We start from the raw sequence: 25,184 nt of genomic DNA on the forward strand, positions 1-25,184 counted from the left end.
TGACTTCCAGGTCAGCCTGGGTTAGAGTGAGACCCTACCTCGAAAAACCAATCAAACAACCAACCAACCAAACAAACAAACAAAAAGTGCAGGAGAAAGCTCAGGTAGGAGGACTGAGAGAGGAATAACATCGCTGTGCGGTCTTAAATGATGGCTAGAATTGCTTTGAAATTTTTTTTGAATTATTCTCTCATATGTGTATTCTAACTCTTTTTAAATTTGTTTTCTGTTTTTTTTTTTAAATTTTTTTGTTGTTTATTTATTTGAGAGTGACAGAGAGAGAAAGAGAGAGAGAGAGGGGGAGAGAACGGGCGCGCCAGGGCTTCCAGCCTCTGCAAACGAACTCCAGACGCGTGCGCCCCCTTGTGCATCTGGCTAATGTGGGACCTGGGGAACCGAGCCTCGAACCGGGGTCCTTAGGCTTCACAGGCAAGCGCTTAACCGCTAAACCATCTCTCCAGCCCTCTTTTTAAATTTTTATTTATTTGTGTGAGAGAGAAAGGGCACACCAGGGCCTCCAACCACTGCAAATGAACTCCAGACACATGTGCCACCATGTGCACCTGGCTTACATGGAATTGAACCTGGGTCCTCAGGCTTTGTAGGCAAGTGCCTTAACCCCTAAGCCTTCTCTCCAACCTGGATTCTAATTTTCAACGTTTGTATGTGTGGGAATAAGAAACTGCGAAAGTGAATATAGGTTGTGAATTGAGACGGGAGGGAACAGGACGTGATGAGGGGGGAAGAAGAGAGGAAAGACGTGGTGTGACAGCTGAGCAGAGACTATGGTGTCAGGAGGACACCCTCGGTAGGGGGCGATAAGGGAAACAAAAACAAAATTTGTTTGGAAACCACCATAATGGACCCTAATTCTTTATGTGGTACTAAATGAATGAATAAATGAATATTTTTAAAGCATAAGAAAAAAATGGTTTTTTGTTTGTTTGTTTTGTTTTTGAAAGTAAGGCATGATGGTTTGTGCCTGTGATACCTGCACTTGGGAGACAGAGACAAGAGGATCAGAGGTTCAGGACCAGCCGAGGCAGTGTGGCGAATTTGAGACCAGGCTGAGTAACATAATGAAACTATCTGAGAACAAACCAACAAGTAGGCAGCAAGCAAGCAAAGCTGTGCGTTCCAAATTATAGAACTCACAGGTCAAATGCGTGAAACAAGAGCTGGCAAATTAAAGTCCATGGGCCAAATATGGCTCCCTGCTTATTCTTTGTTTTAAATAATGTTTTATGGCTGGAAAGATGGTTTAGCAGTTAAGGCACTTGCCTGTGAAGCCTAAGGACCTAGGTTTGACTCCCCAGGACCCACATAAGCCAGATGCATATGGTTAGTGCATGTGTCTGGAGTTCGTTTGCAATGGCTAGAGGCTCTGGCACACCCATTCTCTCTATCTGCCTCCTCTCTCTTTGACTCTCCCTCTTTCTCTCTCTCTCTCAAATAAATAAGTAAATAAATACAAATAAATTTTTACTGGACCATATATACATTCTTATTTGTTATCCAAGGTGACTTTCATGCAAACTAAGTCACCTAAACTGTTTTACTATCTGGCCCATTACACAAAAACATTGGTCAACTCCTGACATAAACAGCATTGCCTAGGGCTGGAGAGATGGCTTTGTGGTTAAGCGCTTGCCTGTGAAGCCTAAAGACCCCGGTTTGAGGCTCGATTCCCCAGGACCCACTTTAGCCAGATGCGCAAGGGGGCGCATGTGTCTGGAGTTCGTTTTCAATGGCTGGAAGCCCTGGAGTACCCATTCTCTCTCTTATCTGCCTCTTTCTCTTTCTCTCACACTTTCAAATAAATAAATAAAACTTTTAAAAAGGAAAAAAAAAGAGCTTGTCAATTCAAAATTATCTCAAGTTGCTGTATAGTAAAGCACTTGCTGAGTCCAAACCAAGTACGGGTCCTTGCTTCTTCTCTCCTCTAAAATCAATAGCTGAGGAGGTAATACCTTTACTTGCTCCACAACTTGCCTTCCCACCTCTGGAAGCATCTCATTGTTCCCTAGACGCTCAGTGCTCCAGGTCAGCCAGCTTGTTGGCACGTGTACTTTTCCTCCCAGCAAATGTTGTTGCTGCAGCCATAGGACCATGTTGCCCACAAATCCAAGGGGCATGTAGTTTAGACCTGGTGTGTAGAGATGTGTAGAAAGAGCAAATAATTTCAGGATGCTGGTTCAGGGAACATCACTCTTTAAAGTGTTGTTTATAGATTGTTGCTACAAACAGCCACAGTTGGGTTGGGATATGCAAAATATTTTTCATTGCAGATCTGTACAAGTACTGGTATTTCTCTGAACAGTGTGTTTTCTGTTTGTTTCAGTATTTCTAAATTTGAGGAACGGTGCTGTTTTCTGTATGTTCTCCACAATTCTGATGATTTCCAAATTTATTTCTGTACAGAACTTCACTGTAAAAGGTATGTACTTATCATTGTGTGTGAAACTTGACCATGATTCGAGTAATGCGCAGATATGTGGGTGATGTAAAGAATTAGTGGCCAAGCAACACAGTTATACAATTACTTGCTTTGGGATACGGTTTTATTACTATGTGATGTGGTACGCAATCTGAGAATTTGGGGGTGGGGATTAATCAACCCTTTCCTTAGTCATAGTTTATTTTTTCACACATAAAATATTAGCCAAGACTTGGTCGTTAATTATTAAGTGCCATGCCTCATTTTAAACGTTTTCACTTACCATATATGACTGCCCAGGTTTTTAAAAATCTTTTTATTTATCTTTAACAGATTATAGACTTTTATTCCCTCTCTCCTGTTCCTGCTTCTCTGGGGCCCTCCTCTGTAGTGTTATGGGATTTACTGTGGGGTCATGAAGGCCTCAGTCAGTCCTAAGAGGATAATGGAGAGACGCACCTCAGGATATTCCGACCCACTCTGTGGTTCTTATGGTCTTCCTTCCCCCTCTTCTGCAGTGTTCACTGAGCTCCAGCAGGCCTGTTGGCAGTCTGATTTAGTGTTCAGTTCTCTGTAGCCTTTGGATCTCTGCTTTGATAGGTTTTGCTCCACCACTGTGTCTGCCGCCATCACTCTGGAGCTGGATGTCAGGCTAGCAGTGAGAGCAGTTTTCATGGTACCACTTCCACTGCAATTTCCCCTGGGCCCTGATTGCCGAAACTTTTGTTCTTAATTTCTTTTAAATAATCTCATTGTTGTCTGTGGCAGTGGTTCTTAACCTTAGCTCACCTGGTGAGCATTAGAAAAGACCTGGGCCCCAACCAGACTAATGATACAGATTTTCTGGTGGGAAGGAGGCATGGCATGGTTTCCGATCTACAGCAATAAAAGAGATAATCCAGAAATCAATGAGCTGAACTGTGTGTTTGTTACCAATCCTAGATCTGTTTCACCTGGGCTAATTAAATCCTCCATATACCCTTAGGACACAGTGAGAATTGAAGCCAAAGTGTTCAGGGAGCTAATCTGGACTTGAATCTTATAAAGATTGTTCTTATTCAAATAATCCTACCTGACCACATTATAGATGACTGATATGCTAACTGCATAGACATTCATTTACGTTTATCTTGGTGCTCACTCCAGGCATAATATCAATTTTAATCTTCAATGACATTCTTGTAGATAGGTAGGATTAGTATCTTCACTGAGAGGAGGAAAATAAGTAGAATTTTGGAAAGCTAACTAGCCTAGAAGTCTATAACCAATAACAATAGAAGCTGGAATTTGAACCAGGCACACGCAACTCCAGAATCTATACTCTGAAAATATACACCACACCACTGTGTTATATTCTGCCTTGAGATGTTTATTTTGAACTTTTTGAGTGGGCTGATGAGTGTCTTTACCTCAGATCTTAAAGCTTACCTTAAAAAAAAGTATTTATCATGTGTGTATGTGTGTGCACACACATGTAAGTAGGTTCATGCATGCCACACATACACTACCTTTCAGCTAGCTTTATGTGAGTGCTAGGGAATGGAATCCAGGCCAACAGGCTTTACAAACAAGCACCTTAGCCACTGAACCATCTCCTCCAAACAAAACTTACCTTAGAACCATTTTTCCAGTTCTCCCACTTCCTTTTTCTTCTTGATAGAACTCAACTAGCTTGCCACGATATTCAATCTCAGTCAGAGCCTACTGATATTCCAACCAAAGTTGTGTTTTCTTTCCATATCGTTGACCTCCAAGAAATGTCTAGAGGGAAGAAGAGTGAGGATGTGTGTGCCACATCTGAACTCCATAAGAAGACTACAGACTCCAAATTATGCTTTTTTCAGTCATGATCCGGATGGCCAGAACAATTCTTCTACTCTTGATATGTGAGGCACTCTCCTCTAGCCCAGGATGGCTTCAAGCTCGCTACATAGCCAAGGATGGCTTTGAACTATTGATCCTCTTATCTTCACCTCCCAAGGGCTGGGATGACAGGTGTTTGCCACCACTACCACATCCAGCTTCAGAAACATTCTTCTCTTAAACCTATGAATGCTCGTGAGGACTCGTTGGTTAGATAGATGGAAGGTGGGTGGACTCATGGGTAGATAAATGGATGGTGGCATGAATACATCAAATGAAGTACAGAAATAGAAAGCGTCTGAGTTGTGTCAGATAATCTAATTGTAATATTACAGCCTGCTCTGTTCATGGGTTAGCTTGGCTCTAAAATTGTCTTAAGAAATAAAACTCGGGCTGGAGAGATGGCTTAGCGGTTAAGCGCTTGACTGTGAAGTCTAAGGACCCTGGTTCGAGGCTCAATTCTCCAGGACCCACGTTAGCTAGATGCACAAGGGGGCGCATGCATCTGGAGTTCGTTTGCAGTGGCTGGAGGCCCTGGCGTGCCCATTCCCCCCCCCCCTCTCTATCTGCCTCTTTCTCTGTCGCTCTCAAATAAATAAATTAAAAAGTAACAAAAAAAGAAAGAAAGAAAACGAGCCGGGTATGGTGGCTCAAACCTTTAATTCCAGCACTTGGGAGGCAGAGGTAGGAGGATAGCTGTGAGTTCAAGGCCACCCTGAGACTACATAGTGAGTTTCAGGTCAGCCTGGGCTAGAGTGAGACCCTACCTCAAAAAACCAAAAAAAAAAAAACAAAAACAAAAACACTTCATGAGAATGCTTAAAAATGTTTTTCATCATGGGCTAAAGAGATTGCTCAGTGGTCCAGGCTCTTCCCTGAAAAGTCTTAGGACCTGGGTTTGACTCACCAGTACCCATGTAAAGCCAGATACACAAGGTGGAATTTGTTTACAGTGGCTAGATACCCTGATGTGCCCATTTTCTCTCTATCTGCCTCTTTCTCTCTCCACCCAAATAAAAAAAAAAAATAATTTTTTACTTTTAATTTTTTTGTACTTGAGAGAAAGAGGTATATTCAGAGAGAGAAGGGGTTGCTAGCGTCTCTTGCCACAGCAAACGAACACAGCTGGTTTATGTGGGTACTAGGAAATTGTACTTGGGTCTTCACACTTCACAGGCAAATGCCTTAACAGCTAAGCCATCTCTCCAGCCCAGTAAAAAATATTTTTTAAAAATGTTTGGCGTCAGGGGCTGGAGAGATGGCTTAGTGATTAAAGCATTTACCTGCCAAGCCTAAGGACCCAGATTCAACTCCCCAGGACCCATGTAAGCCAAATGCACAACAAGGTGGCACATTTGTCTGGAGTTCGTTTGCCATGGCTGAATGCCCTGGTGTACCCATTCTCTTGCTCTCAAATAAATAAATAAAATATTTTAAAATATTACTTAAAAAATGTTTGCCATCAAAAGAGAGTTGGCTCTTTCACCAATGTGTATAGAAGCCAGTATATAGGCCCATCTTTCTTGGTTCACATCAGTTTTTTGTTGTTGTTGTTGTTGTTCTTTGTTTTGTGATAGAGTCATGCTTTAGCCTAGGCTGACCTACAGTTCACTATGTAGCCTCAGGCTAGCCTCAAACTCACAGTGATCCTCCTCCTACCTTGGCCTCGCAAGTGCTGGGATTAAAGGTGTGCACCACCACGCCCAGCAGAGAGTCACATCAGTATTTGAGACTGCGTTTATTCAGCCTACATGTATAATATTGAAATGTTCGGGCAAAAGATTCAGTAACTGAGATCAAACTTAGAGATACTAGATATTCTAGAATATCTGTAATTTAGTGTTTTGTTGTTTTCAAATAACCCCGGAAGCATCACTGACACACTGAGGTTTATGAGTGCCCCATGCTGAGCACTGCACCAGAGTTTCGCTAAACCATCTTCCTAACAACCTGTGAAAGGCCTGGTCTTCTCCCTGCTTGATAATTAAGGCCTCAGAAAGGTGGAAGGGTTTGCCTTATGTCACATAGACACTAAGGATCTTGGTCTCATATCTAAGTCCACATTCCTAGCATTTTTATGGCCCTGTCTAGCCTGTGTTCTGATCCCATGTTACATTGCTATTATTTGAAATGTGACTTTGAGTCAGAAGTTTCTATAAAAAAAATCCTACCAACAAATCCTACCAACCTGTGCTTTTTGTGTGTGAAAAATCTTTTTTTTTTTTTTTTTTGCACTGATCCTGGTAGTTCATTTCCTAATTATAGAGATTTTCTTGGCTCTCCATTATTGCTCTGAAATCACTCTTGGGCATATCTACTTATCAAGACAGTCTTCAGCTTAATAAAGGTTCAATTTAGGGTGTTTCAACTTGAGCAAGTCATGAAAGTGATGCTCATTTCATCCGTGACCATACTTGGAATTGTGACCCTTTCCTGGGCTCAGGCACAGGGGGTGGCAATACTGAGCTACGGCAGTGAGCCACATGGGTGCTGGGGTGACTAACCGACACACTGCGGAGTCCTGGGTTGCCGACATGTGACAGATACATGTGTTGTGTTCAGTATGATGCACGCAGCACCTCATTTTCATTCACGCTCATGGCCCTTGATTGGCCAGCTGTTGCCAATGTAAGTGTTCTAAGCGCATGGAAGTCAGGCCAGGCTGAGGTAGGACGTAGAGCAGGCTTGGCATCTTAAATGAATCTCCCATTTACAGTTTGATGGGTTTGCCAGGTTGTGACCTATTGTAAATGAAGACACGTGAATTTAATACAGTGTGACAGATGTCAACTTTCTTCGTAGGTTTTTTGAAATGGTGAACACCATTACTGAAGAGAAGGGGAGAGGCACGGAGGAAGGGGACTGTGAGAGCGACTCTCTGGAGGTAATGGTCTTCTCTTCGTGCGCACTTTACGAAGTTTCTCTGTGGCTTATTTTTTTTTAATTTTTTTACATTTATTTATTTATTTGACAGAGGGAAAGTGAGAGAGAGACAGAGACAGAGACAGAGAGAGAAGGGGTGTGCCAGAGCCTCCAGCCACTGCAAACGAGCTCCAGATGCATGCGCCCCCTTGTGCATCTGGCTAACGTGGGTCCTGGGGAATCGAACCTGAGTCCTTTGGCTTTTGCAGGCAAATGCCTTAACCACTAAGCCATCCCTCCAGCTCTCTTATTTTTAACACGGAGCTGTTGAAAGCATTCCTGAGGGAAGCCATTGTAAGGATGAGGCTCATGGTTGAGTGAGTAGGTGTGGTATGAAGGGGTTCTGTCAGGGTCCAAATTTTGCTTTAATGGGTTTTTTGCTGTTGTTGGTTTTTTTACTGACAATTTTACTTCATGAACATGTGGTAATTTGATCGGATGCTCTTCCCATTATCCTCTGTCTTTCTCCCCCATCCATATTCCAGTGAATATCTTCCTCTTTCCAAGTAGTCCTTCTTCTGTTTTGATCTTTCTTTCCCTTTATTTTCCTCTGTCCTCTACATCAGTGAAATGCTAATGGGCTCAGTACCGTGCGTGTCTTGTGGTGGTGCTGACGATCACTGTGAAGGCATGAGGGTGCTGTCCCCTCATGTGCAGAAGATGGTACCCCAGAATACTGCTCCCCATCCTGGGGCCCTTACATTCCTAGTGCCCCATCTTCTGTGATGTTCCCTCATCCCAGGAAGGGAAAAAAGATGTCTCATTTAGTACTCAAGCTCTTAGCCTCTTTCAGCACTTTGATGGTTTTTAGTCTCCTCAGTATCTACTACCTTCCTCCTCGAGAAGCTTCTCTGGCTAACAATGAAAGTGACATGCATGTTCTTTCCACCTCCTCCTCCAAAATATACCCCGCCTCCTGGTGGGTGTAATAGGAATGTCTTGTCCAGTGCTGGTCACTGGTCTGTCTCTTCTTGCATCACCTTGGTGAGTCTGAGTCTCCCCGAAATTCACTGCCATGGGTAAAAATAAGCTTCTCGAACCATTTCCTCCAAGCCCTGCTCCGTGTCTGACTTGGACAGAACTCTGAATCCAAGTGTCTTGGTCCTACCAAGCTACTAGAACAAAACACTACAGGGTGGAATATGAACAACAGAGATCTATTTATCCCCATTATGAAGGCTGGGGAGTCTGAGTTCAAGGAGCCAGTAGATGCAGTATGGGGTGATGGCTGGCTCTACATTAATAATATCTTTTTAGTATAAACTTGCAGGTAGTTTGCTCTCCAGAGTCTGTTTTTTAAGACAGTGTCTCATATGTTCCACATTGGCTTCTACGTGTAGTTGAAGATAGCATTGAATTCCTGACATTCTTCCTTCACCTCTGGAGTGCTGAGACTATAGATATGAAGCACCACACCCAGTTTATGTGGTGCTGGGATCAAACCCACAACTCCTTACGTGCTGGGCAAAAACTCCATCAACTAAGCTCCATCCCCAGCCCTCCAAAGTGTCCTTTACTAGTTCTGGAATTCTGTTCACTAAATCCCTGCCCACATGACCTACTATCCTTCCCAAAGACCCTACATCCTAATACCATCACCTTGGGGATTAGAATTTTAATATAAAACTTCTAGAAGTCTGCCAGGCATGGTGGCGCATGCTTTCAATCCCAGTTCTTGGGAAGAGAGATAAGAGGATAGCAAGGAGTTTGAGGTCACACTGAGACTATATAGTGAATTCCAGGTCAGCCTGGATCGAGCAACACCCTACCTTGAAAAAGAAAAATAAAATTAGAAGGTTATAGATACTCAGTCCATAGCACCAGTCACTACTAAAAATTATAATATTTTTATTTATTTATATATTTATTTTAGAGAGAGACATACACAGAGGTAGAAAAGGAGAGAGAATGGGCATGCCAGGGCCTCTTACCACTGCAAACTCCAGATGCATGTGCCACTGTGCATCTGGAGTTATGTGGGTACTGGGGAATCAAACCCAGTGCCATCAGGATTTGCCAGAAAGCACCTTTAACCACTGAGCAATCTCTCCCGCCTGAAAATTACTTTTTTTTTTTTTTTTTTCAGTTTTTCAAGGTAGGGTCTTGCTCTCACCCAGGCTGACATGGAATTTACTATGTAGTCTCAGTGTGGCCTTGAACTCACAGCAATTCTCCTACCTCTGCTTCCCAAATGCTGGGATTAAAGGCATGCACCACCATGACTGGCTTGACAATTACATCAAAAAAAATTTTAAATACATTTTTGGGGTTTTTTGAAGATTTACTTTTATTTATTTATTAGAGACAGAGAGAGGGAGAGAGAGAGAATGAGTGTTCCAGGGCCTCTAGTCACTGTAAATAAACTCTAGGCACAGGCTTCACCATGGGCATCTGGCTTATGTGGGACCTGGAGAATCAAACATGGGTCCTTAGGCTTTGCACGCATGTCCCTTAACTGTAAGCCATCTCTCCAGCCCCAAAATTACATTTTTTAATGTTAACTAGAAATTGAAGAAACTATGGATTACCAGCCTTATTGGCATATTTAATTATTAGATTACTGTGTTAATTTCATTTTATACACTGAACTTTTGTGACAATATTGAATCCGTAGGGTAGCAGTTGAGGGAAAATTTAAATATAATAGCCAATTGTTAGTACTACCTGTGGTTAGACTCTGTAATTTTCTAGCAATTATATAGCTTTAATGTAGGTAAGCTGACACTTCTTTCATCAAATCTATAACATGACAATAGAGCTAATTTGGAAAAAGAAAATTTACAGTGAACGTCATAAGCAATAATAGTACTCTCCCTCTATAAATGTTTTCTATTTTATACCTTTACGTCTTCTTACTTAAGGAACTGTGTTACAAACTAGATCTCTTAATGCCTACTTCAATGCTTCTGTCTCCTCATTATGTTGTCTGTATTGATGCTAAATTTAGTATCACTTGACACAAATAATTGCCAGGGTGAAAATAATGAGAACAAAACTATTCTCTTGATAAAATTCTGAAGCTTTAGATTGGAAAATCCATAAGATCTTTTGCAGTGCCACATGTTGCTGGCTTTAAAAAAAAAAAAAAAACCAGCAATATCTACCTATTTTTGTTTTCTTCAAGGTAGGGTTTTGCTCTAGCCCAGGCTAGACCTGGAACTCACTCTGTAGTCTCAAGCTGGCCTCAACCACACAGAAATCCTCTTACCTTGGCCTCCCAAATGTTGGGTTTAAAGGCCACCACACCCAGCTATATATTCTACCTTTTGTCTCATTTCTTCCTTTGAGAAACTAAATGCCTTTCACCAGAAACACGTACATAGTATAGTCTGACTATGGGAACTGTAATAAGGCAAGATAGCTTTTATGACTGACTGAACGAACAGGTGGAGACTAAGAGCTAGTTTAACCATATGCTTTACACAGCACAGCTTTCATTGCCTTCGAATCTGTGATGACTTTGGCTGGTGCTTTTCCAAGCCTTTGGCTCCTGCAATTTGTTTATTTTTTTAGGCCAAATAGACTAACTAGCCTTTTTATGTAAGTGCAAGAAAGTGAGAGCAAGAGCATGAGAGAAAGAGAGAGAGAATTGACGCACTAGGGCCTCCAGCCACTGGACTCGAACTCCAGATGCTTGCACCACCACCTTGTGTGCAAGTGAGACTTTGTACACTTGCGTCATGTCGTGTATCTGGCTTACGTGGGATCTGCAGAGTTGAACTTAGGTCCTTAGACTTCACAGGCAAGCACCTTAGCCACTAAGCCATCTCTCCAGCCCCCAGCTCCTGTAGTTTAAAGGGATGACAGATCACTTTCCAGAGAGCTATGTTCAATAGTAGTATTCAGGATATGGTTTATGAGAGACCCTTTGTGACGAGGTGATTCTATGGCAAAAGCCATGACAACTAAATAAGGGAAATGCTGATGCCTCGTCTTAGAAACACCCAGACGGTTCAGTTAAGTCTGCTGACCTCACCAAAGCCAAGTGCACAATATTGCCTTGACTCACCCAAGGGCTCCTGACTCACATGTCTCCATCAAGCATGAGGATAATCATCTTTTAATGTTAGAAAACCTTCTTATATTTCTGCCTTCTGTATTTCATCAGAATAATTTGAAATATCTGACACAGAACAATTTCTACGGTATTCTCTTCTCAATGTGCTTTTTAACTCTTCTGATGAACTTAAGAGTTTGGGCTCAGTTTGCCACTGTGCCACAGCTACTGCCAATGTTGGTGCTGTTTGTGGCTGTTCCATGGGGCACACTGCTCGTGAACAATCACAGAGATGTTTGCGGCTAAAAGCACGTAAGAACCACACTAGCTTTTCCTTTCAATCTATTTCAATGCCTTGAATCACATTTTTGCATAATGTATAGCCTTCTAATATAAATTTGATGTAATTTCTTACTTGCAACCCGTTCCAAGTTGTTTTCATCAGTATTCTATTTGATCAGAATGAATTTTTTATTTTAATATCCACAAACGGAAATCAAACTTCAGTCCATGAAGGATAGACTAAAAATACTTTTTTCCTCTCAACCTCTATACTATGAATAAGCAGAATTGCGTTAGAGGTTGTCTTTATATGATGGCTGAGATTTGTGTGCAGAATAGTTAATTATTTATGGTCTTTACTTCAACTGGAATTAAGATGGTTTCAATATGTGTACCAAATATTTTTTTCTTTATTAGTTATGTACATACTCAGTGTGTAAACTTCACATGTTGGTACCATCGTTAGTCTTCTCCCTGACCTCCAGCCCCCTAAGGGATCCTCTTCTTGGGGATTGTGGGTCATGCATTGTAGGGGTAGCCATTAGTTATGGAGAAGAGGCAATGTCTCTGTGCATAATGTCCCAGTTTGTGGCTCTAACAATCTTTCTGCCCCCTCTTCCACAAATTTCCCTGAGCCATGATGGGTTTGTTTTAGGTCTACTTCACTGATGAGGTCTTGGGAGCCTCTGTGTCTCTGGATCTCTGGTTTTGTACCAAAACTTTTTTTAATATTTTATTTCTTTGGGAGACAGTGAAAAAAAAATGGGTGCTCCAGGACCTCCAGCTATTGCAAATGAACTCTAGACGCATATGCCTCCCTGTGCCTCTGGCTTACAAGGGTACTGGGGAATCAAACCTGGGTCCTCAGGCTTCACAGGCAAGTGTCTTAACCACTAAACCATCTCTCCAGACTGCACATATTTTTGAAGCCTTTGGATACCTTGGCCTAAATCAAAATGAGAATGGTGGAAAGAACCCATGGCGTCTGGGTCAGAATGTATGGGATATGCTCTCCATTGTTATCATATTCATTTAGAATGGTGTCAGCATTTTGCAAGTATTAACTGCTAATGTGATTTGATAAACTGCAGATTTATAGCTAATTCCTTGATTCCCTGGCATTTGAAAAATCTTCTTAGAAGCATAAGGTAGGATCTCCTTTTCTCTCTGATTTGAATGATGTTTCTTTGAGTTAGTACAATTGTAGCATGGATCCATTGTCCGCCATAGCCAGACCCTCCCTCGAGATCTCTGAGCTGGTGCTGAGGCCCTAAGCTCTGTTTTTAACTTTGTAGTTGTCAGTTTTGTAACTTTCAGCCAGTTTCATACTCTAGCTAGGCTAAGATGACCTCCTTCCTTAGTGTTTAATGAGATCATTAGTGTCCTTTTCCAGCTTTAATTTTTGAAGAAAAAAAAAGTGTTTTTCTGGATTAGTACATACTGTACAAGGTTATCTCCAAAAGAGTCCAGTTCCAGTCCTCAGAGAAGAACCAAACACTTCTGTACAGAAACGGTTCCTTGCGGTTCAAGGCTGCATGTTTTGACTCAAGGCTGTGTTTTGTCATACAAGGGTTATGGACCCATATTCTATTGTAATTTAATGTGTTAATAAGTTTATACTGAAGGCATTGGTTTTTGGTCAGTTAACCACTAAAGGTTTTTGTGTTTTGTTTTGTCTTCCAAATAGGGTCTCACTCTAGCCCAGGCTGACCTGGAATTCACTATGTAGTCTCAGGGTGGCCTTGAACTCATGGCAATCCTCCTACCTCTGCCTCCCAAGTGCTAGGATTAAAGGCATGCACTACCACGCCCAGCTACCATTAAGGTTTTAACATCCACTTGCTATTGTCGCTATCCATATATTCCTTAAGAGGTAGGGTACCCCATAACCCAAACCAGAGAACCCTCAGCCCATCTGCTTAACCTTCCCTCAGCTCCATCACGTCATCCTCTCTGTCTCTTCCTGCCTCTCAGGTCTTCATCATCCTCATGTAACCTATCTGTCATCCCCAGAAAGACTCTCAGATTTAGTCCTGGGGATCCACTAATTAAAAAAAAAACAAAAACTTTTTTTGTGCTATTTGTAAGAGTATGCTTAGTTGCTTTTCTCATTGTGTGATCAAATGCCTTACAAGAAGAAGCTTAATGGTGGATGTTTAGTTTGGCATACAGTTTGAAGGAAACAGTCCATCATGGCGGGAAGGCCTGGCGGAAGGAACGTGAGACTTCCATTCACATTGTGTCTGGAGTAGGAGGCAGAGAGCAAACAGGAAGTGCAGCCTCAAGGCCACTCATAGTGACCCACTTCTTCCAGCAAAACTCTACCTCCTAAAAGTTCCATAACCTTCCAAGTACTGTGCCAACAGCTGGGGACCAGCTGTTCAAACACATGCGCCTATGGGAGACATTGAATGTTCAACCCACACCAAGGAGGTCCCTGTATCACATCATGTCCCATGGCTTACTTTTTTTTTATTTTTATTTATTTGAAAGTGACAGGCAGAGAGACAGAGAGAGGCAGATAGAGAGAGAGAATGGGCGCTGCCTCCCAGCTGCTATGGCAAGATGTGATGTCCAGCCTCTGCTCTGCCATGCTTGTTCCCTGCCACAGTGAAGCTTTCCCTCAAGCCTATACAATGGGCTGGAGAGATGGCTTAGCAGCTAAGGAGCTTGCCTACAAAGCCTAAGTGCCCAAGTTCCATTCAGCAGTTCCCACATAAAGCCAGATGCACAAAGTGGTACATGCATCTGGAGTTCATTTGCAGAGGCTGGAGGTCCTGGCATGCCTATTCACTGTCTGGTTCTCTTCTCTCTATCATTTTCTGCTTGCAAATAAATAAATATTTTTTTCTTTCCTTTTTTTTTTTTTGTTTTTTGTTTTTTGTTTTTCGAGGTAGGGTCTCACTCTAGTCCAGGCTGACCTGAAATTCACTATGTAGTCTCAGGGTGGCCTTGAACTCCTCCTATCTCTGCCTCCCGAGTGCTGGGATTAAAGACATGCGTCACCACACCAAGCTAAAAATATTTTACAAAAATAAAAAAGACTAAAGGCTGCTGAAATCAACCTTTTTTTTCCCCATAAGCTACTTTGGGTCAGGTGTTTTTTCCCAGCAATGAGAAGGCAGCTGGTCCCCAGATTCAAGTGTCATTTCTTCTTAACTCTCAACCTCCCACATTTTTCTGCTTCCACAGCATTCTTGTCCTGTCCTCTGTCCTAGCTCTTCTCACGGCATTGTTATTCAGTAGCCTGCCCTGAACTGTTAACAGTCCAATGTAAGAGTAGGACTTGAGAGCTGGAGAGATGGCTCGGTGGTTAAAGGCACTTGCCTGCAACGCCTAATGGCCTGGGTTCAAATCTCCAGCCACCCACATAAAACCAGATGCACAAAATGGTATGTACATCTGGAGTTTGTTTGTAGTGGCTGGAGGTCCTGGTGTGCCCATTCTCTCTCTTTTTCTGTCTCTCTCTCTCTCTCTCTTTCAAATAAATAAACAAAAATATTTTTAACAAAAGACTGAATCTTCAGCCAGCTGTGATGGCACATACTTTTAATCCCAGCACTCAGGAGGGAGAGGTAGAAGGACTGATCTGAGTTCGAGGCCAGCCTGAGAGTACAAAGGGGATTCCAGGTCAGCCTGGGCTAGAGCAAGACCTTACGGTGGGGTGGGAGAGACTGAGGCTTTATCTCCCTTTTCATCAAGTAGTCGTGCATGGCGCTTAGGGCCCAGGCAAGGGAAGCTCCATCAGAAGGCTTTGAAGGTTTCATTTTGACGAGTGACAAAACCAAGTTGTTTATCTTTATCTGCAGCTACGAGGGAGAGATGGATTGGAGAAGGCAGAGTTGGTACTGGGAACGTGCTTGAAGGTGGTTTAAGCAATGTGAAGCCTGTAGGAAGGAATATCATAATGAGCCTGATGACATCGTGTAATGATTGGCACATTCTCCCCTTATTCTCGAGCCTCCTTTGGGAGCTCGGTATGAAAACCCCAGGTTTACTTCTGCGCCCTCTCCCAAACACCGTCAGTTTCTCTGTCTCAGTCTGTTTTCCGCTCTCCTTTCTCCATTCTTCCTTTTCTCCCTCCCTCAGTTTCTTGTATGCATTTATACCTTTTGTTTTTTTTTTTTCAAGGTAGGGTCTCACTCTAGCCCAGGCTGACCTGGAATTCACTATGGAGTCTCAGGGTGGCCTAGAACTCACGGCGATCCTACTACCTCTGCCTCCCGAGTACTGGGTTAAAGACGTGCGCCACCACACCCGGCTTTATGCCTCATTTTTATTTTGTTTGTTTCTTCGAGCCTCATTTTTATGTACATGACTGACACAAGCCTAGGGCATCTGAGCAGCATACTGTGTGAACCCGTTTCTACATGGCTTCCAGGGAGCAGGAAGGGAAAGCCAGCCCCTGTGGGAGAAGTGGGGACGGTGGAGATGAAAGACGTGCTTTGCTGTGACTCAGACTTCCACAGAACCGTGGGGGACCTTGCCATTCCCCAGACGACTGGCCCCACACGCACTAGCAAACAGCGCCTTTTAATCATGGAGTAACAAGCAGGGTCGTTTTGCTTTGATGTCCTATTCCTTTTTTTGTGTAGATCAGAAGCTGGATACCCAAGTGGCCCATCTGAGGAAAACACGTCACTTAAAGAACAGTTCAAGTGTTCTGTCATACCAGTATCCATTTGCTCTCCATTCATTCTCTTGGGAGGTGGAAGCCAAACTTCCCCCACCAATTTAGGTTCTCTTCTTGGGGGCCTGAAAATGAACCGACAAAAGATAAGGTAGCGCAAAGGTGACAGAGTTTATTCACTGAGTCAAGTTAAGTCAATGAAAGAGACAGGACATACCAGCAAGTGTCTCCCCGACAGCTAGATTAAGCGTTGCTTTTGTATGTCCTACAGGGAGGTGGATTAAGGCTTCAGGGAAAGCAGATGGTAAAGCAGCGAGGAGCAAGCGAAAAGTACAGAAAGTTTTGCAGGCTTGGCTGATGTGATTTCTTGTCTAAATGGAAGCGCTCCACCCTCCTTGGGGAATAAGCTCCTGGGTAGCGGGGATTTGTGGCAGCTGTGTTTGGGAGAGGTTTTTGCTACTATCAACAAAAGAGCCGGTTAGATCAAGCTTTGGTGGTTTCCCATAGCCACTCTTTGTTTGGATGTTTTCAACCTGAAAACATCTTCATCTACACTGGTGGATTCAAGTGGATCCTAGCAGTCCACTTGGAAAATACTGACTGGCTACCGCAGTGCAGGCAGCATTGTTCTGGGTGCTGGGGATTCGGCCAAGGAATAAAACAGGCTCAGCAGTAAAAGGTGCTTGGTTGAAAGCCTGAAGGTCCGGGTTTGAATCCCCTGTACCCACATAGAGCCAAATGCCCAAAGTGATATATGCGTCTGGAGTTTGTTTGCAACAGCATGAGGCCCTGGTGCGTCCATATTCATATTCTGTCTGTCTCAAATAATGAATATTTAAAAAAAGAATAAGGGCTGGAAAGATGGCTTAGCGGTTAAGCGCTTTCTGTGAAGCCTAAGGACCCCGGTTCGAGGCTCGGTTCCCCAGGTCCCACGTTAGCCAGATGCACAAGGGGGCGCACGCGTCTGGAGTTCGTTTGCAGAGGCTGGAAGCCCTGGCGCGCCCATTCTCTCTCTCTCCCTCTACCTGTCTTTCTCTCTGTGTCTGTCGCTCTCAAATAAATAAAAAATTTAAAAAATATATTTAGAAAAAAAAAAAGATAAAAGAAAGGAAAACGTCCTTGCTGTCATTGAGCTGTTTTAAGGAAAGATTGACAGTAACAACATCATAAGTAAAACAGTATGTGAGTGCTCAGTGTCAAGGGGGGATACGGTAGATACAGTAGAAGATTTATGGAGTGATAACATGGGCAGGAGGGAGCAGTTTAATACAGAGAAGCCAGGCACTTGCCTAGCATGGGAGAGGCCCTTAGCTTCTTTTGTTGCTGTTGCTTATTTATTTATTTGTTTATTTGAGAGTGACAGACAGAGAGAGAGAAAGAGGCAGAGAGAGAAAGAGAGAGAATGGGCGCGCCAGGGCCTGCAGTCACCGCAAACGAACTCCAGATGCGTGTGCCACTGTGTGCATCTGGCTAACGTGGTTCCTCGGGAGTCAAGCCTCGAACCGGGGTCCTTAGGCTTCACAGGCAAGTGCTTAACCGCTAAGTCATTTCTCCAGCCTGGCCTTTAGCTTCTTTCTCAGCCTAGTGATACTTGAATAAGAATCCGAGAGAGGTGAGATCTATTGCGCTAGGTATTTGTACCTTCTATATGTGACATTCCATTGATATTATTTACACTTACTGATGTTTTGCATTTATTTTTTAAAGCGTCATCACAGACCAACTGCTAATAAAACTGCCTTTTGGATCAATCCAAGTACCCCAAGTACCTACTCACCTAATGTAATTGAGAAGCTTCTGGCCTCTTCCACAGTGGCTCTGTCACTGTGGGTCTCTTGCCAGTGCAAGGACTGATGAATCACCACCTTGTCATTTGGCCTTGTCAAGCATGCCCTCCCTGCCCATTCCCGTCTAAGCACCCGTTTGAATGGCTCTGGACAGGCAATAAGAAAGGGATGCTTCTAGAAGTATTTCCATCGTTGCTTTTGGAAGGTTGTCTCCCTTAGCAACAACCTGACTTGCTAACCTCTTGCCATAGTAATAGCATACAAAATATATATGCAGTGTGGTTTTAAGACCTTCCTTTCCCTCCCTATATTTGTGATTTAACAGCTCCTGCCTTTCTGGGTGCCTGCCCCGTGGCTTTGTTATTGCTTACTGGCTGTCACAAAGATAATTCTCTGTCTTTACAGAATAGCCCAGTCTCTGGTCTTGGACTCCCTTCAAAACAGCTTTTTAAATTGATATCTTTATCTTGTAAGAATAGGAAAAAAAAAATAGAAAAAAAAATCAAATCAGTAATTACCCACTAAGATGGTTGTATTAAAAGCTCTTTTGAGCTGGGCATGGTGGCGCATGCCTTTAATCCCAGCACTTGGGAGGCAGAGGTAGGTGGATCGCTGTGAGTTCGAGGCCACCCTGAGACTACAAAGCAAGGTCCAGGTCAACCTGAAAAGAGTGAGACCCTACCTCGAAAAACCAAAAAAAAAAGCTCTTTGGAGCCAGGCATGGTGGTACACACCTTTAATCCCAGCACTCAGGAGGCAGAGGTGGGTGGATAGGCATGAGTTCGAGGCCACCCTGAGACTATGTAGTGAATTCCAGGTCAGCCTGAACTAGAGTGAGACCTTACCTTGAAATAGAAAACAGGGGAAAAAAAAAAAAAAAAAAGCTCCTTTGGTTTTTATTAATGGCCACTTTGTTCCATGTCAACTTCTATCCTTATTATATAATTTAAAAAAATAGTCTTTGCCTGTTTTAGGTTCCTGAGCAAAATGGAAACACAGCCTCGCTTGGCTTATGTGTGCTTTACTGTGCCAGATCTGTACCCCTATGGCATGCCACTTCCAACCAAACACACACCAGTATTGACTTTAAATGCTTTATTTTATCACCTAGTTTTTTATATTTAAATTTAATTTTAATTTTTTTATGAGGGCTGGAGAGATGGCTTAGCGGTTAAGCGCTTGCCTGTGAAGCCTAAGGACCCCGGTTCGAGGCTCGGTTCCCCAGGTCCCACGTTAGCCAGATGCACAAGGGGGCGCATGCGTCTGGAGTTCGTTTGCAGAGGCTGGAGGCCCTGGCGCGCCCATTCACTCTCTCTCCTTCTATCTGTCTTTCTCTCTGTGTCTGTCGCTCTCAAATAAATAAATAAATAAATAAATAAATAAAATTAATTTTTTTATGAGAGGGAGAATTGGCGTGCCAGGACCTCCAGCCACTACAAACTCCAGACGCATGTACCACTTTGTGCACATGTGCAATATTGCATGCTGCATCACCTGTTTTAAAAAGTTCTTGCTGAGGGCTGGAGAGATGGCTTAGCAGTTAAGCGCTTGCCCGTGAAGCCTAAGGATCCCGGTTCGAGGTTCGGTTCCCCAGGTCCCACGTTAGCCAGATACACAAGGGGGCGCACGCGTCTGGAGTTCATTTGCAGAGGCTGGAAGCCCTGGCGCACCCATTCTCTCTCTCCTCTCTCTCTCCCCCTCTATCTGTCTTTCTCTCTGTGACTGTCAATCTCAAATAAATAAATTAATTAATTAATTAAAAAAAATAGTTCTTGCTGAGCCAGGCATGGTGGTGCACGCTTTTAATCCCAGCACTCAGGAAGCAAAGGTAGGAGGATCACTGTGAGTTCGAGGCCATATAGTGAATTCCAGGTCAGCCTGGGCTAGATCGAGACCCTACCTTGAAAAAAAAAAAAGTTATTGTTGCATCTTCTATGCCTGAATTAATTAATTAAGCAAATAATTACCCTAGACACCTCACTCCGCATGCTCAGTTTGACACCATGAGAGTCAGACACCTCCATTCCCAAGCTTGGTCTCTGTCCTGAGTCAGAAAAGGTCTAACAAAGAGACTTATGCCCACTCCTGCCCTGACCTAGTGATTTTTCCAAGATTTCTATCTGCCAGGTGTAGTGGGGCACACCTTTAATCCCAGCACTCAGGAGGCAGAGGTAGGAGGATAAGTATGAGTTCAAGGCCAGCCTGAGACTACATAGTGAATTCCAGGTTAGCATGGGCTACAATGAGAGCCCACTTTGAAAAAAAGAGTCCTCTATCACTTGACTAATCTGGATCTGATACCAACATGCCCCATTTGTCTCAGAGAGGGTCTGGTTGGCATCCTGAGTGATTTCTTCTGTTTATCTCTGCCTCCTTTTATTTATTTACTTGCCTATGTATTTGTTCATATTTTTAAAAATTTTATTTATCTGAAAGAGATTGTTTGTTCTAGATGCATGCACCACTTTGTGCATCTGGTTTTAGGTGGGTACTGGGGAATCAAATATGGGCCATCAGGCTCTGTAAGCAAGCACCTTTAACCAGTGTGCCATCATCTCTCCATCCCCTAATTTTGATTTTTTTTTTTTAAGTTTTTCGAGGTAGGGTCTCACTCTAGCCCAAGCTGACCTGGAATTCACTATGGAGTCCCAGGGTGGCCTCGAACTCACAGTGATCCTCCTACCTCTGCCTCCCAAGTGCTGGGATTAAAGGCGTGAGCCATCGCGCCCGGCTAATTTTGATTTTTAAGAGATAATGTTATGTAGCCAAGGCAAGCCTCAAACTCTGTAGGAAGCTGAGGAGAACCTTAAACTCCTGAACTCCTGTTTCTACCTCCCAAGCGCTGGAATCAGAAGCATGTGCCACCACACCCAGCTATGCTTTCTTTTATAATTTTCTCTCTGTCTTTTTCTTATTATGGCTGAGTGTGAATTTATTTTTATTTTTCCTATTTAGGACTCAATTTCTGGCATATGTATTTGGTTGCCTCAAATCTCTGTGATCTTTTGTAGAATGTCTTTATTGCATCTCACTTTTTAAAATTAAATTTTATTTTTTATGTAAGGTTATATATACTCTTATATCCCCTCTCCCTCATTTCTCTTTTTTAAAAATGTTCTTTATCTCTTTATGTACAAGTTTATGCTTGCTTTGCCATTAGCGTCTCTGTGTAAAATGTATCTCCTGGAATTAGCCAGATGTGGGGCGTGTGATTCCAGCAGACAGGAAGTAAAGGCAAAATTACAAGTTCAGTGCTAGCCTGGGATACACTGCAAGACCCCATCTCAAAGAAGGAGACTTGTGGGGGCTGTAGAGATAGTTTGGCAGTTAAAGGCACTTGCTTGCAAAGCCTGACAGCCAGGGCTCAATTCCCCAGTACCCACATAAAGCCAGATATACAAAGTGTCCCATGGGTCTGGAGTTTGTTTGCACTGGCAAGAGGCCCTGGTATACCCATACTCACTGTTTCTCTTTTTGTTCCTCTTTCTCTCTTTCAAGTAAAATTAAAAAAAAAAAAAGACAGAAAAAGACTTGTCAAGTAGATACATCCATTTTTTTAGAAAGTCCTGTTAAAAACCCATGTTGGAAAAATAAATAATTAATTTTAAAAAATTTAGAAGCTGGGCATGGTGGCGCATGCCTTTAATCCAGGAATCTGGGAGGCAGAGGTAGGAGGATCACCATGAGTTCAAGGCCACCCTGAGACTACATAATGGATTCCAGGTCAGCCCGAGCTAGAGTGAGACCCTACCTTAAAAAAAAAAAAAAATTAAAAACACATGTTGGACTTGTCTGGCTTTTTTTGGTTTTTTTTTTTTTTTTTTCTTTTTTTTTTTTTGGTTTTTCGAGGTAGGGTTTCAGTCTAGCTCAGGCTAATCTGTAATTCACTATGGAGTCTCAGGGTGGCCTCGAGCTCATGGCAATCCTCCTACCTCTGCCTCCCGAGTGCTGGGATTAAAGGTGTGCGCCACCACGCCCGGCCTGTTGTCTGGCTTTTTTTAAAATTTGTTTGTTTTTAATAAGTTTATCAGCTCTGCTATTTGTAAGCAGGAAGAAAGAAAGAGAGAGAATGGTTGCATCTTTGGCCAATGCGAACATGCTCTAGATGTACAGGCCACTTTGTGCATCCGGCTTTACATGGGTATTGGAGAAATATACCTGGGTTGTTAAGCTTTACAGGCAGGTGCCTTAACTGCTGAGTGATCTCTCTAGCCCAAGATTGCTTTTGAAGTTGTTATTGTTGTTGTTTTAATTTTATTTACTTACTTATTTATTTGAGAGAGTTTTCTTTTTCTTTTTGGTTTTTCAAGGTAGGGTCTCACTCTAGTCCAGGCTGACCTGGAATTCACTATGGAGTCTCGGGGTGGCCTCGAACTCACGGTGATCCTCCTACCTCTGCCTCCCGAGCGCTGGGATTAAAGGCGTGCACCACCACGCCCAGCTTGTTTTAATGATTTTTAAGTTGCATACAAAGTAATGGGTCTTCTTGTGACATTTTCATACATATGCTCTCCCCTCCCTCCTTTCTCTCTCCTCTTAATCCCTCTAAATAGACCCCCCCCAACACACACTTATATAACATCTGCATTCCATTACTTCTCTCTTGTTCCTCCAAGAAGGTCATCTTTTTATTTTCACTTGTTAAAGCCACTTGATAAAACAAGGAAAATGTCATTGAAAAAATCTGTGTCTTCTGGGGCAGAGGTGAGTGTCTGTCATTCTAGCATTTGGGAGGCAAATGCAGGAGAATTTCAAATTCAAGGTCAAAATGGGCTACATAGAGACTCAGTCTAAAAATAATAAATAATGACTGGTATTTGAAATATCAACTGCAACTTATATTTCAATCTTCTGTCCCCTTTTTCTTCTTTTCTAGTATGACTATGAATATGATGAAAATGGTGACAGAGTTGTATTAGGAAAAGGTACTTACGGGATAGTCTACGCTGGTCGAGACCTGAGCAACCAGGTCAGGATTGCTATTAAGGAAATCCCAGAGCGAGATAGCAGGTATGGTAATTGGGGCTAATAAAAGCTGCTGCATTCCAATGTGCTTGGGTTGTTATTAGTATGGTAGAAAATACATGGTGATAGTCTAATTAATGGAGCTGTTTGGGAACCCCATTGGGTTAATTCCATCTCAGGTTTATTCACTGCATTGTTAAATGAATGATCCAAATGCATGCCTTGGCTGGGGCAAAAAAAGAAAACCTCCAATCTGGAAGGATGGGATTTCAGAGACTGCGTGTGTTGAGTTGAGGCGGTGTTGAATATAGGTGGTTTATCACAAGGCAAACATAAGAACAAGCACTGTCAGTCACAAGGAAGTTTCCAGTCCATTGAATAAGGAGCTCAGATGCCCTCCCAACAGTGGAGAGCTGAGCAAATTGAGAAACTGACAGTTCTTTCAAGACCCATCAATGAAGAACAGGGGAATTACACCTGACCCTCCCACACAAACTGGAAAGACAGATAGGCAAATAAATACAGGTGGCTACAGCATGCTAGAGCGGAAATCCATGAGCCAAAACCTCTGTGGGACCCAGTACTGGACTAGGGAACCTCAGCTCCAGCTGAGAAATGATTGGAAACTCAGTGTAGACAAACCTGAGGGTTCAGGACTTCACCCATGGTGCAGCTTTAACCCGGCCCTTGTGAATTATCACAGAAAAGCCCCTGTGCTTCTGGCAGGGAAAAGGGGAAAGAAACCATTTTAAAATATATCAAAGCACTGCATTCTTTTCAACAAGTTTTCTCGGGAAGAACGGCTTCACCAGAGTCTAAAGAAACTAAGGGAAGGACTGTGGCAGACTCCAGCCCATCTCGTCTAGGTAGGGGTCTAAGAAGTACTTGGGAAGTCCCAGCAGCCCAGGGATGCAGCCTGAGTAACTGAAACCCAACACAGGACTAGAGAGCACCCTGCTATTCCCCAGCACATCACCACAGGCCTGTTTACTGTGCATTTGTCTATCACATATGTCCACCTTTCAACAAAAATCACAAGGCATACTAGAAGGCAAAAAAATAAAATAAAATAAAACCCACACAAAATACCATAATTTGAATAAACTTAACACATATCAGAAGCAGAGCCAGATACGGCAGGTATGTTAGAGGTAACAGACCAGGGATGTAAAACCAATGTGATTAATATGCTAAGCGCAGGCTGGAGAGATGGCTTAGCCATTCTGGCACTTGCCTGCGAAACGTAAGGACCCATGTTCAACTCTCCAGATCCTACAAAAGCCAACTGTACAAAGGTGAGGCAAACACAAGGTCGCACGTGCCCGCTAGATAGCTTAAGTGTCTGGAGTTTGAGTGCAATGGCTGAGGCCCTGGCGTGTCAGTTCTCTCTCTGTAAAAAAAAATTTTTTAGGGCTGGAGAGATGGCTTAGTGGTTAAGCGCTTGCCTGTGAAGCCTAAGGACCCCGGTTCGAGGCTCGGTTCCCCAGGTCCCACGTTAGCCAGATGCACAAGGGGGCGCACGCGTCTGGAGTTTGTTTGCAGAGGCTGGAAGCCCTGGCGCGCCCATTCTGTCTCTCTCCCTCATCTGTCTTTCTCTCTGTGTCTGTCGCTCTCAAATAAATAAATAAATAAAATTAAAAAAAAATTTTTAATATGCTAAGTGCTCTAATGGAGAAAGCCAACAGCATGCAGGAACAGATGGTGATAGAAGTTCAGAGGAAAAAAGTCTAAGAAAGAATAAAAATGAACTTTTAGAGAAGAGAACCTTAAGATAGGAATGATGAGTACCTGTGATGGCCTCCTTAGTCGACTGGCACAGGTGAAGGAGCAGTCTTTAGGCTTTCTAAATGTCTGTAGAAACTTCCAAAACTGAAAAGGAAAGGGGAAAAAAACTGAAAAGGAGGAGGCGCAGAATTTCTAAGAATTAGCTGGTGCATTATGTCCACCTTTCAACAACAACAACAAATCATAAGGCATAAAAGGCACCAAAAAACTCACAAAGCACCGTAATTTGAATAGTGAATAATACAGTTGCAAACTCTATCCTCTTGATGGGACTACCAGAAGAGAAAGAGCAGGCGGTGAAGAAATGGTTCCAGCCACAGGCAGGAGGGCCTTGCCAAAAAGGGAACCATTTTCGGGAATGAAGAAATCACCTGCTGAACTGGACCACTCTGGTAACAGGATTTTCTGCTGCTCTCTGCTCTGGTATTATTCCTGCAAGGAGTAATTCTCTCTCGCCCTTATAATGCCGGGGCCTCATGGCTCGCTTCTCTTAGCTCTTTGTCAGCATTCCCACAA

At 43.0% G+C, this 25,184-nt stretch overlaps 1 protein-coding gene across 1 annotated transcript in view; it reads left to right on the forward strand.

The window, feature by feature from the left end:
* Positions 1-25,184, forward strand: part of Map3k5 (mitogen-activated protein kinase kinase kinase 5) — a 280,474-nt gene that overhangs the window by 194,469 nt on the left and 60,821 nt on the right. The window contains exons 13-15 of the mRNA XM_045158755.1: positions 2,342-2,437; positions 7,103-7,184; positions 22,795-22,928. Of these exons, the coding sequence (XP_045014690.1) occupies positions 2,342-2,437; positions 7,103-7,184; positions 22,795-22,928 (312 nt within the window). The remainder of the gene's footprint in view (positions 1-2,341; positions 2,438-7,102; positions 7,185-22,794; positions 22,929-25,184) is intronic.

Source organism: Jaculus jaculus, chromosome 9 (genome assembly GCF_020740685.1).
Source record: "Jaculus jaculus isolate mJacJac1 chromosome 9, mJacJac1.mat.Y.cur, whole genome shotgun sequence".
Classification (NCBI taxonomy): domain Eukaryota; kingdom Metazoa; phylum Chordata; class Mammalia; order Rodentia; family Dipodidae; genus Jaculus; species Jaculus jaculus.